Raw genomic sequence first — 17545 nt, 5'->3', positions numbered from 1 at the left:
TTCCAGAAAAAAACCAAAAAAATCGGTTGAGAAAGACTGAAAATGAAGAACCAGCGCTTTAATTCTCTTCTCCTCGAGGACTCCACCAGCTGCTGGCCTAGAAACTCCTTTCTAGTCCCCGAGAGGTTTTCCGGCGGGAGTTTTGAATTTTGTTGAATTATAATGATTTTTTCAATAAATTCCGTTAAAAATGGAGGTTTTTGACACTGTAAAAGAGGTAAAAACCGGATTTTTTTGAGAAATTATAGATTTTCAAGGTTTCAGACTCTTCTAGCCATCATTTCCGACGGCGGCGACGACGAAATCCACGTGGAAAAGCTTGTGGCGATTGGAGGGCTGATTAGACCGGATGTGGTGGCGACTGTACGGGATTTTCCTGGAATTTCAGCCGAAAAAATCGACAATTTCAGGCTTTCCAGCTAATGGAGCGTCAAAAAGTGCGAGAATTGATCGTTCCCGCGTCGGAAATTCGCCAAAAAGCGCGAATTTTCGAGGATTTTCAAGAAAAATCGATATTCGACTGGAAGAGTGAATGGGAATTGAGGAGGGGGAAAAGAAAAAGAAGAGGGATGGAGAAGTATCGAGAGACGCAGACAAGACGAAGCTTTGTGGAGGTGGCTTTTTTTTGGAATTTTTGAAATTTTCAATTTTTTTTAAATTCGTCACAGACTGCAAACTACAAACTACAATTCTAGCTTATTTTCAAATTCTCTAAAATTCAAAAAATCTGAATTTCCGAATTTTAAAAAATTTTTCAAATAGACTTTTCCAAAAAATTGTTTTTTTATTTTTTAAAAATTCCTCACCGACTACAAACTACAGACTACAGACTACAAACTCCAAACTACAAGTCTAGCTATTTTTAAATTTTTGAAGTTCAAAAAATTCAATTTTTTGAATTTCAAAAGAATTTTTAAAGTAGTCTGTATTTTGTAGTCTGTAGTTTGTAGTTCGTAGTTTGTATTCCGTAGTTTGTAGTCTGTAGTCTGTATTCAGTAGTTCGTAGTCTGTATTTTGTAGTTTGTAGTCTGTAGTTTGTAGTTCGTAGTTTGTATTCAGTAGTTCGTAGTCTGCATTTTGTAGTTTGTAGTTCGTAGTCTGTAGTTTGTAGTTCGTAGTCTGTATTCTGTAGTTTGTAGTATGTAGTTCGTAGTTTGTAGTTTGTAGTCTGAAAAATTCAAATTTTAGACAATTTTCGAAAATTCGAATTTCAGCATTTTCACATTTTTGAATCTTTATTTAAAAATTTTTAAAAAATTTTTAAAAATTAAAAAATTAAAAAAAAAAATTTTTTAATGAAATTTTTTTTTAATTCTCAAAAACTACAAACTACAATTCTAGCCAATTTTCTCCACATTTTTCCAGGTCGAACATGCGAAAAAGAAGGCGACTTTCCAATTCTTCTACCCAAACATCCACTATTGCCCTTGTCGATTCTTCCAGAAATCGGTGCTGGAAGCTCAGACCGATTGGATATGTGTCCACATTTTGGCTTATCATTTTTCTCGGAAATTCGAAAAAATCGAGAAAATCGATTGTAAAATCGAGATTATCGAGAATTTGAGCAAGATTTTGGTGCGATCTGTTCTTTAGAATTGGGATTAATTGATTAATTGATTTTTAATAAAAATTAGAAAAACATTTTTTCGGTCCAAAGAAGTCCTAAAAGTAAGACTATCAAACAAGAAATCCTGAAAAAATTAAAAAAAATTTTTTTTTTTTAATTTTCAATTTTTTGTTGAGAACTTCAAAAAATGTCGATTTTTGCAATTTTTAGTTTTTTTTAGAAATTCAAGACTTTCAATTTTTGGAAAAATTCGAAAAATTCAGAATTTTCGAAATTTCGAAAGTTGAAAAAAAAACGCGGGAAATTCAGAATTTTCAGCCTATTTTTGAGCAATTTTGATGCACAAAACGCGCTGAAATTTATCAATTTTCAGTCAAAAGTGGCCTTTTCTGGCGCTTTTAAGTCAAAAATTGGGGTTGCTTGACATTTTTAGAGCCAAAATCGGTCATTTTTGAGCGATTTTAGTGCCGAAAAACGCTGAAATTTATGATTTTCGAATTTTTTTTTCTGAATTTCTAAACTTCTAAAATTTCTAATTTTAGTTTTTCAAAAATTGAAAATTTTTGCACATTTTTAAAGCCCAAATCCGGTAATTTTTTGAAGCACTTTTCAATGATTTTCAGCACGAAAATTGCCTTTTTTTTCAAAAACGCGCCACAGGCACGCCAGACAGGCCAATTTCAGTCAATTTTCGATGCTTTTTTAGGGATTTTCAGCCAAAATTTAAAAAAAAATTTTCCGACGAAATTCATATTTGATTAACAATGATTTTAAAAATGTGAACAAAACAAGAGAAAAGAGCCAACAGTAACAATTGTTTAATGAATTCGAAAAAAGATCATTTTTGAGCGATTTTAATGGAGAAATAGCTGAAATTTAGCATTTTCAGCGAAAAAACAAAAAAGAGATTTTAATAATTCTCAGACGAAATTTGAGCCGAAAATTCCTATTAAATTTGAAAATCATAATTTTTTTAAGCCAAATTTCAGCGTTTTTAAGCGATTTTAGATCATTTTTGAGCCAAAAAGCAGCCAAAATCGACCGTTTTCCGAGATTTCGACTCTGAGAACGCTGAAAAAATTTGTTTTGCAAAAAAGAATGTTTTACGGATTTCTGGGTCATTTTTGAACGATTTTAGCCTAGAAAAAGCCAAATAATTCGAATTTTGAGGCAGAAAGAGCTGAAATTAATGATTTTTAAGGCATTTTTCCATAATTTTCAGTTCAAAAATTTTGGAAATTTTTCAGACAATTCATATTTGATTAACAATAAAAAGATGAACAAGGACAACAGTAACAATTGTTTAAAAAATTCAAAAAAAAAGGTCATTTTTGAGCGATTTTAATGGAGAAAAAGCTGAAATTTAGCATTTTCAGGGCATTTTTCCTGGATTTTCAGCTCCTCAAATCACACGACTTCCTTTGACGACCTCCTTCACGGATCGTTTCTCGACAACCTTCGACTTGAGACTCGTCTTCAGCTTCTTCGCCTTCGTTCCACCGATCGGAAGCATGTTTCTTCGCTGCAAACTCTTCATTCGATCGTCCAACACGTGTCCTTGCGGCTTGATTTGTCGCAAATTGCCAGTCAGCTCCTCTTTCAGCAAGAACGGATCCTCCGCCTCAACAAACGCGCCACGTCCGAGCTTCTGTCGTTTCGTGAGCTTATTCAACAGCTTCTTCTTCTTGCGAGCCTCCGATTCCACGTGGCGTTGCTTCTCCTCCTCGTCGAGCTCTTTGTGCAGTTGTTTCGTGCTGGAAATTGGCGTTAATTAATTAATGGTCAATTAAAGTTTTAATTCATTTTTAATTTGGATTTAGGTGTAATTAGCCAATTAAATTTAGGTGTAATTAGCCGGATTTAGGTGTAATCAGCCAACAAAAAGTGATTTTTGAACCGTTTTTTAATTTAAAAATACATCATTTTTAATTCGGATTTTGGGTTTAATTGGCCAATTAAATCGCCTAATTACCTACCGATAGACGTTATGCGAGTCCTGTTCTCTAGCCTTCTCCTCCAATCTCTTCTTCTCGTCCTTCTCCAATCCGGCCGCCTTCGCCTTCTTCTTTTTCTGCTCCTTCGTCATTCTCTCACATGTCACTGGTCCATTTTTGACGGTCTCTTCGGTGCCTTCCTGGGTTACTGTAGTCGTTGTTTCTTCGTCGTTTTTATTGAAGTTCGGATGGATTCGAAGACCTTCAGCCATCTCCAAGAAACGCTCGTGTTCCGTGGTGACCTGCGAAATTGCCAAAATTCCATAATTAAGTAAAATTTGTAAAATTTCGGGCCGGCCCGGAAGTCCCGGTATCAAAAACTCACTGTTTTTGAGCTCTTAAAATAATTTTCTCCAATTTTTTGAAATTTTCAAAACTTGTGAAATGGCGGGCCCGCGGGCCGGGCCGGGCCTTAGAAATTCAGAAAAAAAGGCCGGCCCGTTACAAGTATGCCGAAATTCGATGATTTTTGGTTATTTTTCAGCCTTTTTCAGATTACTGTAGATGTAAAATCTGGATTTTCAAATTTTCCAATGCCCTGGAGCATCCAAATTCAATTTTTTCAACCATTTTCAGCCTTTTTTAAGATTTCCGGATAATTTTTCGAGAATTTGCGATTTTCGGGGATTCAAATTTAGCTTATTTTAGACCGATTTCTGCTAATTTTGGGGTCATTTTTAACAAAAAAAAAAAAAACTTTTTAAAAAAGTCAAAATCACATTTTTAGGCCATTTTCAGACAATTAAAAAAATCTTTTTTTTGCTGGAATCGAACCTAGATCATTTTGGACCAATTTCAGCCATTTTTGGGGGCATTTTCAGTCAATTTTTATGGTTTTCCTTGCCGATTTTCGGTCAAAAGTAGTTGGAAAAATGGGTTTTGGCAGTTTTTTCAGATTTCTGGTTTTTAATTTTCTCGAATTTGCATTGATTTTTGGGGTAGTAAAACTGGATTTTCCTGTATTTCAAAATTCAAATTTCAGCGATTTCTCAAAGGTTTTTGCAATTTGTTTAAAATTTCAAATTAGCGGTTCTTTCCGAAAATTGAGCATTTTAAAGCTGAAAACGACTATTTTTACGCCAGAATAGACCATTTTAGGGCAAATTTTACCAATTTTCGGGCTAAAATAGACCATTTTCAGCGCATACCTGACCAATTTCGGACTGAAATCGGCCATTTTCAAGCCACAATATACAATTTTCGGACCTTACCTTCTCCCACTGCGGCTCGATTCCTCGCTTCGTCTTCTCCTCCGAATCAATCAGCCTCTGCTCCTCACCGGCGATCCGTGTGACGTATTCTTGATATTCCGAGGATTCTGGATTGTACGACGCTCCTCCCTGTGCCACTTCAACCGCCGGAAGCAGTGTCGTGATGGATTTTCCCGGCGTTTTCGGCTGCTTCTTTTTGACAACCTTCAAAAAGAGCAGTTAATTAATTTTAATTGATTTTAAGCGGACAAATCGCCCAAAATCATGGAAGACCCCATTTGAAATGCTTCAAACCTCGACGAATTTCAAAACGGCCAGCCTCTTTGAAATTGCTTATTTTTCGGGCGGTTTTTGGTCTTTTTTTTTGTCAAAAATTCCAATTTTGACAATTCAAGTTGTGAAAAATGGCTGAAAATCCGAGAATTTCGACAAAAATCGACTAAAAAAAGCACGAAAAAATAGCGATATCCAAGGGGCTGGGGTGCCTTCGGCGCGTTTTGAAATTCCTCGAGGTTTGAAGCATTTTCAGCTCATTTCAGTCGAAAATTGATCTAAAATTTACAAGAATCACTGCAAAAATGACTCAACAGCCACCGAAAAAATGGTAATCATCGAAAAATGATGAAGACTAAGTGGAAATGAGCTGAAAATCTCGAAAATACGGTTATCTTTGCCTAAAAATCGTTCAAAAACATGGAAAAACCCATTTGAAATGCTCCAAAATGACCCCAAAAAACGCTTCAAATCGAGGAATTAAAAAACGCGCCAAAGGCGCACCAGTCGCTTGGAATTCCCTCTTTTTTCGGGCGTTTTTTGGTCAATGTTTGTCTAAAATTCCAGATTTTCTAGTCATTTTTCCAATTTTGATCTTGAAAATTGTGAAAAACTCAAAAATTCTTAACTTCAAATTTTCCAAAGTTTTCAAGGGGGACTCCGGTCAAATTTTTTATTGCATTAAAATGTGTTAAAATTTATCTATTTTCCGAATATTATTGCGAAAAAATTCAAAAAAAATCCGAAATCCCCGAAAAACGCCGTCGAAAAGGAAAAAAATTCAAAAAAAGGTGCCGCAGAGGGACGAGAATTTTCAGTGAAAAACCTAGGCCACGGCGCGACTTTCTTACAGGACAATGTTTCCGGATTTTTTTCGCTTTTGTCCCCGACAGGTAAAAAACATTAAAAAACACTGTCGGCAACTTGAAAATAATGCTGTCAGGCGCCGTGGCCTAGCTTTCTCAATGCGCGGGAATTCAAATCCTCGTCCCTCGGCGGCACCTTTTTTGAATTTTTCTCATTTTCAACGGCGTTTTTTGGGGATTTCGGATTTTTTTTGAATTTTTTCGCAATAATATTCGGAAAATATATAACTTTTAACACATTTTAATGCAATAAAAATTATTGGTCGGAGTCCCCCTTTCAAAAAATCCCAAAAATCCAGGATTTCAAAAAATTGGGTAATTTGGAATTTCCGGAATTTTCAAATTCCAAAAAATTCTAATTTTTGAAAAATCTAAAAAATATAGTCCAGAATTCTCGAAAAAAAAATTCAGCCATTTTTTTCAGAAAATTTCGCAAATTTTTGAAAAAAAATAACTCAAAAACGCGCCAAAGGCACGCCAGTTTCTTGGGAATTGCTCATTATTCGGGCGTTTTTAGGTCGATTTTTGTCGAAATTTTCAGATTTTGATCTTGAAAAGTGTGAAAAATGCATTTAAAAAGACCAAAAAACGCCCGAAAATTGCAAAATTGTATAGTCTGGCGCGCCTTTGGCGCGTTTTGAAATTCCTCGATTTGAAGCGTTTTTCGGTCATTTTAGAGCATTTGAAATTGGATTTTCATGATTTTGCGCAATTTTTAGATTTAATACCTTCAAAAAGTGCTCCACCGCTTCCGGATTATCCAGCTTCTCTTTTGGAATCCGCGGCGTCAAATCTGTACTCCAGACGTCGAATTTCGGCTCCTTCTCCTGCCGTTTAGCCACTTTCTTCACCCCAGCCTTCAACTTCAGAATCGCATTGCCACGTGGCAGTTTCGCCGGCTTTTTGAGCACTTTTCCGGTGGGTTTCGGCAGGGAAACTTGCTCTTGAGTGATGTTTCTCGTGATTTTCTCCAGAGCCGCCTGCTGTTTTCGCGTTCTTTGGGGTTCTTCCGTCTTCTTGGAGGTGGGTAGACGATCGACGACAAAGATTTCCTCGTCCTTCATATCCTCCACAATTCCTCCCGTCGCTGCTTGATGAGAACGATCGTCTGGAAAGCATTTTTTGCATTTTTTTTTTTGAGATTTTACTAGAATTTTCCCGAAAATTTTCCGGTTTTTTTTCTAGAATTGCGCGCCAAAGGCGCACCAGCCACTCGAAAATTGCTCATTTTCCGGGCGTTTTTTGGTCTTTTTAAAGCCATTTTTTACACTTTTCAAGAGCAAAATCCAGAAATTTTTGACAAAAATCGAACGTCCAAAAATTGAGCGAATTCGGCTGGCGTGCCTTTGGCGCGTTTCGAAATTCCTCGATTTGATACTTCTTAGACTATTTTAGAGCACTTCAAATGGGGGTTTTTTCATGATTTTGGACGCTTTTTGATCATTTTCATGCAAAAATAACCGTATTTTCGAGATTTTCAGCTCATTTCAACTTAGTCTTCATAATTTTTCGATGATTACCATTTTTTCGGTGGCTATTGAGTCATTTTTGCACAGATTCTTGAATATTTTAGATCAATTTTCGACTAAAATGAGCTGAAAATGCTCAAACCTCGAGAAATTTCAAAACGCGCCATTTTCACATCTTTAAATGTCAAAATTGGGAAAATGACTGAAAAATCTAAAATTTTCGACAAAAATCGACCTAAAAACGCTCAAATGAGCGATTTCCAAGTGGCTGGCGTGCCTTCGGCGCGTTTTGAAATTCCTCGAAGTTTGAAGCGTTTTTGGGTCATTTTTTCGCATTTCAAATGGCTTTTTTCTTGATTTGAAGCAATTTAGGATCATTTTAAGGCGAAAAAGCACCTTATTTTTGTCATTTTTGGCTCATTTCAGCTTAGTTTTCATCTTTTTTGATAAATAACTTTTTTGGGCGGTTTTTGAGTTTTCAATTCGAATTTGTACGGAAAATTAGCTGGAAATATCAATTTTCAGCTCTATGCTCATGATTTTTTGAGAAAATTAACCAAAAATATGCTGAAAACTCCAGAAAACCCAAATACCGTAAAACCTCTAATAGAACGACACCCGGATCGTCCACTTTGAGCCTATATATCTCACTTCTTTTGAAAGATATCAAAAAGTGGTTAACTAGTAAAATGTTTATCAGGATATCAGCAATATTTTACTAGTTAGCCACTTTTTGATTTCTTTCACAGATACATTTCATGAATTTTTAGCAGAGAATTGCTAGAATAATCAATTTCCAGCAATTTTCAAACCGGAAAATCAATTTTTGAGCTCATTTTGCATGATTTCGGGCTAAAAATGGCTGGAAAACTCAATTTTCATCAATTTCTAGCTCAATTTTCGCGCTTTTTCCGCAAATTCCACTCACGAATCGCATCCTCAATATCGGTAATGTCCGTTCCCTTTCTCCAATACTTTTTGTTGTGACGCGAGCCTTTGGCAGCGCCTGTACGTTTCCCAGGTGCCATCTGAATGGAAATTAGGCTCCAATTTCAAAGAAAAAGGAAGAAAAATCACAAAAAATAGATAGAAAATCGGCTGGAAACCGAGAAAAATTTCGAAAAAAAGCGATAAAATAACGATTTTATAGGGAAGAAAGCTAGAAAAAACGGGGGAAAAATCTACGACGAACAGAAAATAAGGGAAAAATCAAAAATCGCAAAAAGAAATTATCTCCTGGCCATTCGGAAAAATCTGACGACGTTGACTTTGAGTGCCGGCCAAATGAGCTGCAGGTTTCGGCGATACCATTCTCTGCAAAAATTTCAGCAATTTTATAAAAATATTGAAAATAGCGTCTGAAAATTGATTTTTTCGGGATTTTTCAGTAGAAAAACGCATGGAAAATCGAATTTTTCAGCTAAATTTGGCACGAAATTTCGAAAAATCGCTGTAAATTTCACCTAATATTGAGAAAATCGTGAATAATGACTCAAAAACCACCGAAAAGTGTGCTAATCATGAAAATTGAATTTTTGAAGCCAAATTTTGCAGAATCCCTCAGCTGGAATGAGCTGAAAATCACAAAAATAAGCTTCTTTTTGCCTAAAAATGATTCAAAATGCCCTAAAACAGATCAAAAACGCTTCTAATCAAGGAATTCCAAAACGCGCCAAAGGCACGCCAGCCGCTTGGAAATTCGCTCATTTTTCGGGTGTTTTTCGGTCAATTTTTGTCGAAACTTTCAGTTTTTTCAGCTATTTTTCCAATCTAGTCCTTGAAAATTGCGAAAAATCGGTAAAAATCAGAAATTTTGAGAAAATAGTGGTAAATGACTCAAAAAAATACCGAAAAAGTTGACAATAAGGTGCTTTTTGCTTGAAAATGTTCAAAAATCGTCCAAAATCATTAAAAAATTCTAATAAAAATGCTCTAAAATGATCCGAAAGCTCTTCTAATCGAGGAATTTCGAAAAGCGCTGAAGGCACGCCAGCCACATGGAAATTTCTCATTTTTCGAGCGGTTTTAGGTCGATTTCCGTTTAAATTTCCAGATTTTCAGGTTGTTTCTCCGATTTTGTCTTTGAAAATTGGGAAAACTGGGCTTTAAAAATTTTTTTAATAATTAATTTTTTTCCCGAAAAACCATTTTTTTGGGGAATTTTTTCGATTTCCATGAATTTTCTGGCTATTTTAATCACGAATTCAAATTCCCGCCTAATTATCCACCCACTTATTATAAGCCATCATCGCCACATGCCGATCGTTGAGAAAATCGCGATAAAACTCGCTGAGCTCGTTCGCCGACACGTGTTCCAGCCGTCCCAACGCCTTCTGCTTCTTCTCGACGAATTCCGACTTTTGGCGATCGAACAGTTGATTGTGCTCGGCCCAAAAATCCGAATTCCACTGGTTCAGCTCTTCCCGGGCGGTGCGGTACTGCCGCTCGAGTTCCGACTCATTGTCAACGCGGCGGAGCCTTTAAAAAATTAAATTTCTAGTAAAAATTCCCAAAAAATTGAGGAAATTTGAGCGAAAATGAAGAAAAATGGGCGAAAAATATTTTTTTTCGAAAGGCTAAAAATTCGACAGAAAATTGCGCCGCGGCGTTGCAAGTCGACAGACTCCGCCCACTTTTCCGTGCCGCACCCGGAGAATTTGCAAAAAATATGCGAATTTCGTCAAATAAAACCGTTTTTCAGCGGATTTTCAGCGAATTTTCAGATTTTTTCTCACTCACATAATTTTGCGAATTTTCGAGACACTATCCGGCGGTCCAACCCAGTCGAAGCGTCGATCCATTCGCACATTAGACGATGAGGAGGAAAGAGAAGACATATCTGAAGTGAAAATTGGCAAAAAATTGGGAAAAAATTGGACAAAAATAGGGGTTTTCTTGGTGAAAAACCGAGATTTTAAGCTTGAAAAATTAAGAAAATTCGAAAAAATTGGGCAAAAAGTATTTTTTTTTCATCAACAAATTGAGTAAATTAACAAAAAAGCAAAAATAAAAGAAAATCAATAATTTATATCACAATCCTTCCGAATTTTCCAACGATTTCCGAATCAATTTGAACATTCGATCATATTCCGACATATTGTGACTGCAAAAAAAATTTTTTAATGCGAAAATTCAGAAAATCCTAAAAAATCATTTTAGAGCGATTTTTTGTGATTTCTGAGGTGAAAAACGCTGAAAATGGTGCTGAAATTCATACAAATCGATCTGGAAAGGTGAAAAATTGGAAAAAAAATGTTTCCTCTTTTTTTTAAAAACCGAATTTCCAGCTTTTTTCCAACTTTCTAGACTGGAAAAATCATGATTTTTACGATGTTCAGCATGATTTTTCGCTATTTTCAGGCTAAAATTCGTAAAACCCCCAAAAAATCGGACTGGAAAGTTGGAAAATTCGGAAAAAAAATTTTTTTTTCGAAATTTTTAATTTTTTCCAACTTTCTAGACTGAAAATTCACGATTTTTGCGATTATCAGCATAATTTTTCATTTTTTTTTCAGGCTAAAATATGTGAAAATCGCAAAAAAGAGTTTTCGGCAGAGTTCGGCCAGCGCGGCGCCTCCTAGGCCATGTCGATTTACGAGAGGGGAAAGCGGCGCTTTTAAAGGAATTTTCAAGAAATTTTAATTTTTTTCCATTTTTTAAAGTTTTTCAAAATATTTTCAGGTTTCATTTTCAAATAAATATAATTTTCCAAAAAAAAAATTTTTTTTTCAAAATTTTTAAAAACTTCAAAAATACTTTATTCATTCATTAGAGATCTTGATGGGTAAAGCTATAATATTGAGAATCATTTTTAAAAATCAATAAAAAATCTAGATATCCTTAAAAATCTCGGGATGCGAGTACTCGATGCAGTAGACGTCGAAGAGATCAGCGATTTCTTGTTTTTGACGACATTTCCAGATGTCTTCCTGGAAAAAAAAGTTTTTCTCTGAGTTTAGCTTGAAAAGAGCTTCAAAATGAGCCCAAACACGGCTATATTTGAAAAAGTTTGAAATTTTGAAGTTTTCGTGGTGGGACCTTAAAAGTGTAAAAATACCGTAACTCGGCTATTTTCCGACCAAATTGAAAGTTTTTTGCAGATTTGAATACAGCGTCTTTAGAGCTTAAAATGAGTATAAACACGGCTATATTTGAAAAAGTTTGAATTTTTGAAGTTTTCGTGGTGGGACCTTAAAAGTGTAAAACTACCGTAACTCGGCTATTTTTCGAGCAAATTAAAAAATTTTTGTGATGCGAATTCAGCTTAGTTGCAGCTTCAAAATGAGCACCCACACGCTTAGGTTTGCACGATTTCGAAATTTCGTGTGCGTCGGGGTCGTGCGTCGCGTGTCTTGTCGCGTCGCGTGCCGAAAATTTAAACGAACGGATTGAAGTCGTGTTTATACTCATTTTAATGCTTTTAATGTGGTAAGGTCAAAAATCAAACTTTCATCAAAATCCAATGACAAAACGAGGAAAGCTACAGTAATCCGAAATTTTCAGTTAACATGAGCAATCATGTAAAACTACCGTAACTCGGCTATTTTTCGACAAAATTGATAAATTTTAATAGATTCTCAGTCGGCTTGGTTAGAGCTTCAAAACGAGCCTAAACATGCCTATATTCGAAACAATTCAAATTTTCGAATTTTTGGGACCACCCCAAAAATTTTCAAAATTCAAGTTTTTCAAACATGGTTGTATTTAGGCTCATTTTGAAGCTCTAAACAAGCTAAACTCAAATGTGCAAAAATTTTTAGATTTGGTAGAAGAATAGCTGAGTTACGGTAGTGTTACACTTTTCGGGTCCCACCACGAAAATTCGAAAACTTTCAAACATAGTCATGATTATACTCATTTTGAAGCTCTAAAAAAGCTTAATTCAAAACTGCGCAAATTTTCAGATTTGGTAAAAGAATAGCTGAGTTACGGTAGTTTTACACTTTTTGGGTCCCACCACGAAAATTCGAAAACTTTCAAACATAGTCATGATTATACTCATTTTGAAGCTCTAAAAAAGCTAAATTCAAAACTGCGCAAATTTTCAGATTTGGTAAAAGAATAGCTGAGTTACGGTAGTTTTACACTTTTTGGGTCCCACCACGAAAATTCGAAAACTTTCAAACATAGTCATGATTAGACTCATTTTGAAGATCAAAACAAGCGAAATTCAAATCTGAAAAAATGTTTCGATTTGATATAAAAATCGCTGAGTTACGGTAGTTTTACATTTTTCAGGTCCCACGACGAAAATCTAGAAATGTTCGTGATGGGACCCAAAGTTCTTCAAATATAGTCGTGTTTATACTCATTTTGAAGCTCTTGACGTGCCATTTTCAAAAATGAACTTCAAATCCAATGAGCTCAGGAAAATAAATCACCTTGATCCAATTATTGATTCTCAGCATCAGGGACAGTCTGCCCGAGTAGTTGGGCATTCTCCATTCGTCCACATAAAAGTCGTGAAGATCGTCAGCCAGTTTTTTCTCGAATTTCTCACAAGTTTCGGCAATTTTTCCACTGAATCGCTGTCCGGCATAGTGGAAACACGCTTGACAAATCATAAAAGAGAGCTCAGCGTCGGATGGCTTCAAATCGACCATATAATCGACCAATTTGTACAGAAAACTGTTTTCCGTGTTGTCGATGAAGCTGAAAATTTGAATTTCTTGTTCTAAAAATTTGGTTTAAAACGCTCAAAAATCGATTGGAAATCCTCAAAGAGTTAGATGAGAGAGATTTTTTTGTAAAATTTTTTTTGTAAAACAAATTTGGTTTCCAGATTTTGAAACTTATAATTTCGAATGTATCACCTTCAGAGCTTTGAAATGAGCCTAAACATGCCTATATTCGCATAATTTTGATTTTTCGGAATTTTGGTGGTGGGACCCAAACTTTCAAAAAATTCAAATCTCTTCGAATACAGTCATGTTTATACTCATTTTGAAGCTTTTAATGTGGAAAATGCAACAATACCAGTTTTGTGTTTCAAAACTGAACTTTTACAAAGTTATGGTCATTTTACAACATTGCTCTTGTTTCGCCTCAAATATTCAAACTACCGTAACTCGGCTATTTTTTGGCCAAACTCAAAAATTTTTGCAGATTTAAATTTGGCTTGTGTAGAGCTTGGAAATAAGTATAAACAAGACTATATTTGAAACATTTTGAAAATTTCCCTATTTTGGGTCCCACTACGAAAATCGCCAAAAATCGACATTTTCAAACCTAGTCGTGTTTATATTTATTTTGAAGCTCTCAACGTTTCAAACTCAAATATCCCACTCACTGTTGCATCTGCTCATTACTGTACTTTGTACACCACGAATAGTCAAACTCGATTTTCGTCAGGTCCATTACAGTATACTCCGACTCGTGGCTAATCAGTAAAAGTTGATCTTCGCAAACTTTTCGTCGTTTTCCGTTCGCCGCGGTGGCCAATTTGTACAGTCTGGACCATACATGCCACATGGCTTGCATCATTTCGAGCTGAAACAAAATTTCAGAAAAAAAAAAAATTTCTTTTCAAAATTTTTACCTTCGTCTCCGTTTCCAGTTCAGTAAACTCGTTGTAATAGGAAAACCAGCTGGTGGCTTTTAAAAAATCCTGCTCAAAAAACGATAGCACTTCTTCTTTGCCATATTTGGTGACCAGCTTCACTGGTCCCGAAGTATGAGATTTTTCCATATTTTGTAATGCTTCTGCCAACTTTAAAAGGTTCGTTTTGCCTTGGAGCGGCGTTTCACTTCCCTGAAAATTGTATTTTCAAATTTATTAGGTCTAGAGCTTTGAAATGAGCCCAAACACGACTATAATTGCTTGATTTTGATTTTTTTGGAAATTTTTCGTGGTGGGACCCAAAATTTTGAAAAATTCCAAATTATGCAAATCTAGTCATGTTTATACTCATTTTGAAGCTCTAAACAAGCCAAATTCAAATATGCTACAATTTTTCAATTTGGTCAAAAAATAGCCGAGTTACGGTAGTTTTACACTTTCTGGATCACACCACGAAAACTTCAAAATTTCAAAATTATGCAGTAACTCTGCTAATTTAGGTCTGATTTTTAGCCCATAAAATTTTCTATCCAATAAGCCAGAAATTTCGAAAATTGGATAAAAATGAAGAAAGTTAAGAGGTGTTTTCGAAAATTGGTGAAAAAATGAGCCCAAAAATGTTGAGTCTACAGTAACTCTGCTAATTTAGGTCCGATTTTTGTGAAAAATGAATTTTCAGAATTGTCACATTTAGAGCTTTGAAATGAGCCTAAACTCGGCTATAATTGCATGATTTTGATTTTTTTTTTCTGGAAGATTCGTGGTGGGACCCAAAATTTTGAAAATTTCAAAACAATTTTCAAATATAGTCATGATTATACTCATTTTGAAGCACTAAACAAGCCAAAATGGAATCTGTACAAATTTTCCTATTCCGTCCAATAACATTCGAGTTAAGGTAATTTGACCATTTTTCATCAAAAATGAGCAATAATCTAAAACTACCGTAACTCGGCTGGTTTTCGATTTTTCTCTCTGAAATTTTTATAGTTTTGTTGAGCTTGTTAAGAGCTCAAAAACGAGTCTAAACTTGGCTATCTTTGAATAGAATCAGAGTTTTTGGGAGATTTAAAAAAATTTTTTTCAACAAACCTCCACAAAAATTTTTGTCGCCTTCTTCATGAGATCATTACAATCGATGAGATCCTTTTTGACTTGTACTTTCTCCGGCTTCACAAAAATCACACAGTGTGGGCGGCCCAGAAAACATTCCATGCTCTGAAATTTTTTTTACATTTAAAACTACTGTAACTCAGCTATTTTTTGGCAAAATTTGAAAATTTTTGCAGATTTGAATTTGGCCTGTTTAGAGCTTCAAAATGAGTATAAACATGACTAGGTTTGAAAAAATTTGAAAATTTGAAAATTTTCGTGGTGGGACCCAACATTTCGAAAAACTCAAAAGTTTTCAAATATAGCCATGTTTATACTCATTTTGAAGCTCCAAACAAGCAAAACTTAAATCTGCAAATCATTTTCCAGTTTGCACAAAAAATAAGGAAGTTACGGTAGTTTTTCGTCAAAACCAACCTTTGGAACTTCCGATCCTTTGAACTTGGTGCTGATCGGATCGCGGTCGAATTGAAAGTCTTAAAATTGAAGTTTCCGGGTTACTGTAGTTTTCAGATTACTGTACTTGTCGTGTTCATTCCAACTTGATAGCATTTTTGTAGTCTACAGTATTTACAATCGAACCATCCGTTATTATTCACCAGCGACTGACATTTGCCACCCTTTTTGCACGCTTTCACATTCGTTTTGCACGCATCGGCACGTCTGAAAATAAATTTAGTCATAAAATTTGAATTTGGGTCGTCGAAAGCTTCAAAATGAGCCTAAACACGACTATATTTGCATAATTTTGAAATTTTGAAGTTTTCGTGGTGAGACCCAGAAAGTGTAAAACTACCGTAACTCGGCTATTTTTTGACCAAATTGAAAAATTGTAGCATATTTGAATTTGGCTTGTTTAGAGCTTCAAAATGAGTATAAACATGACTAGATTTGCATAATTTGGAATTTTTCAAAACTTTGGGTCCCACCACGAATCTTCCAAAAAAAATCAAAATCATGCAATTATAGCCGAGTTTAGGCTCATTTCAAAGCTCTAAATGTGACAATTCTGAAAATTCATTTTTCACAAAAATCGGACCTAAATTAGCAGAGTTACTGTAGACTCAACATTTTTGGGCTTATTTTTTTACCAATTTTCGAAAACACCTCTTAACTTTCTTCATTTTTATCGAATTTTTGAAATTTTTGGCTTATTAGATAGAAAATTTTATGGGCTTTAAAATGATAGTAAATTCACCTATAAAATGCTGCACATGCTCTACAGGCGATTGCTCCAAAATGCTTGCCCTTGGCCGGTTGGTCACAAACAGAACAAGTCAGGTCCCCAGATTCGTCCTGTGACGATGACGGCGAATCGCTGTTGGGCATTTTGTCTGAAATTTGAAATTTTCAGATGTAAATAACAAAAAATGGCTGAAAAATTCCATAAAAAATTTTTTTCAAAACAAAACTTTTTTTTAAAAAATTTTTTTCCAAAATTTTTTTTGCAATTTTCGAAAACAATAACACTGGGTGGGCAGAGTTTTCTCGAAGGAAAAATGCGATATCAGGATTATCAAGTGATCATTTTGGAATCCTCCTACATGTTATGCATCTGACTAATTGAATTTTTCGGGATTTTAGGATTTTCGGAAAAATGTAATCTTGGATTTTTAGAGATTTTTAAAGATTTCCGTCTGCCTGGGAGGAGAAAAATACTTTTTCAGACGTCATCATGAATTTTTGAACTACACAGAATTTTTAGAAATTTAGAATTCATAAGAAATTCAGAAATTCAGAAATTCAGAAATTCAGAATCTAAGAATCTAAGAATCTAAGAATCTAAGAATCTAAGAATCTAAGAATCTAAGAATCTAAGAATCTAAGAATCTAAGAATCTAAGAATCTAAGAATCTAAGAATCTAAGAATCTAAGAATCTAAGAATCTAAGAATCTAAGAATCTAAGAATCTAAGAATCTAAGAATCTAAGAATCTAAGAATCTAAGAATCTAAGAATCTAAGAATCTAAGAATCTAAGAATCTAAGAATCTAAGAATCTAAGAATCTAAGAATCTAAGAATCTAAGAATCTAAGAATCTAAGAATCTAAGAATCTAAGAATCTAAGAATCTAAGAATCTAAGAATCTAAGAATCTAAGAATCTAAGAATCTAAGAATCTAAGAATCTAAGAATCTAAGAATCTAAGAATCTAAGAATCTAAGAATCTAAGAATCTAAGAATCTAAGAATCTAAGAATCTAAGAATCTAAGAATCTAAGAATCTAAGAATCTAAGAATCTAAGAATCTAAGAATCTAAGAATCTAAGAATCTAAGAATCTAAGAATCTAAGAATCTAAGAATCTAAGAATCTAAGAATCTAAGAATCTAAGAATCTAAGAATCTAAGAATCTAAGAATCTAAGAATCTAAGAATCTAAGAATCTAAGAATCTAAGAATCTAAGAATCTAAGAATCTAAGAATCTAAGAATCTAAGAATCTACAGAATCTAAGAATCTAAGCAATCTAAGAATCCAAGAATCTAAGAATCTAAG

General features: G+C 34.7%; 4 protein-coding genes across 4 annotated transcripts; 1 reads left to right on the top strand and 3 right to left on the bottom strand.

Moving 5' to 3' along the window:
• Window positions 1-190: 190 nt before the first annotated feature.
• On the top strand, window positions 191-638 carry CBG23812 (the record flags this gene model as incomplete). Its single annotated transcript, XM_002647176.1, has 3 exons — window positions 191-217; window positions 265-363; window positions 411-638. 3 exons carry the CDS (start codon window positions 191-193, stop codon window positions 636-638), a joined length of 354 nt encoding a protein of 117 aa, XP_002647222.1.
• Window positions 639-2969: 2331 nt separating this feature from the next.
• Window positions 2970-8408, bottom strand: CBG23810 (the record flags this gene model as incomplete). The annotated part of the gene is made up of 4 exons (XM_045238520.1): window positions 2970-3321; window positions 4768-4976; window positions 6640-7019; window positions 8309-8408. 4 exons carry the CDS (start codon window positions 8406-8408, stop codon window positions 2970-2972), a joined length of 1041 nt encoding a protein of 346 aa, XP_045091173.1.
• Window positions 8409-8609: 201 nt separating this feature from the next.
• CBG23809 lies at window positions 8610-10217 on the bottom strand (the record flags this gene model as incomplete). Its single annotated transcript, XM_045238519.1, has 2 exons — window positions 8610-8694; window positions 10120-10217. The coding sequence occupies 2 exons, from the start codon at window positions 10215-10217 to the stop codon at window positions 8610-8612; spliced, it is 183 nt and encodes a 60-aa protein (XP_045091172.1).
• A 993-nt stretch (window positions 10218-11210) lies between these two features.
• Window positions 11211-16381, bottom strand: Cbr-nhr-230 (the record flags this gene model as incomplete). Its single annotated transcript, XM_045238518.1, has 8 exons — window positions 11211-11309; window positions 12762-13032; window positions 13703-13869; window positions 13919-14089; window positions 15032-15157; window positions 15470-15528; window positions 15576-15715; window positions 16251-16381. The coding sequence occupies 8 exons, from the start codon at window positions 16379-16381 to the stop codon at window positions 11211-11213; spliced, it is 1164 nt and encodes a 387-aa protein (XP_045091171.1).
• Window positions 16382-17545: the final 1164 nt, after the last annotated feature.

Source organism: Caenorhabditis briggsae, assembly GCF_000004555.2.
Source record: "Caenorhabditis briggsae complete genome, chrV, whole genome shotgun sequence".
NCBI classification, from domain to species: domain Eukaryota; kingdom Metazoa; phylum Nematoda; class Chromadorea; order Rhabditida; family Rhabditidae; genus Caenorhabditis; species Caenorhabditis briggsae.
This window is presented reverse-complemented; position numbering and strand designations above follow the sequence as displayed.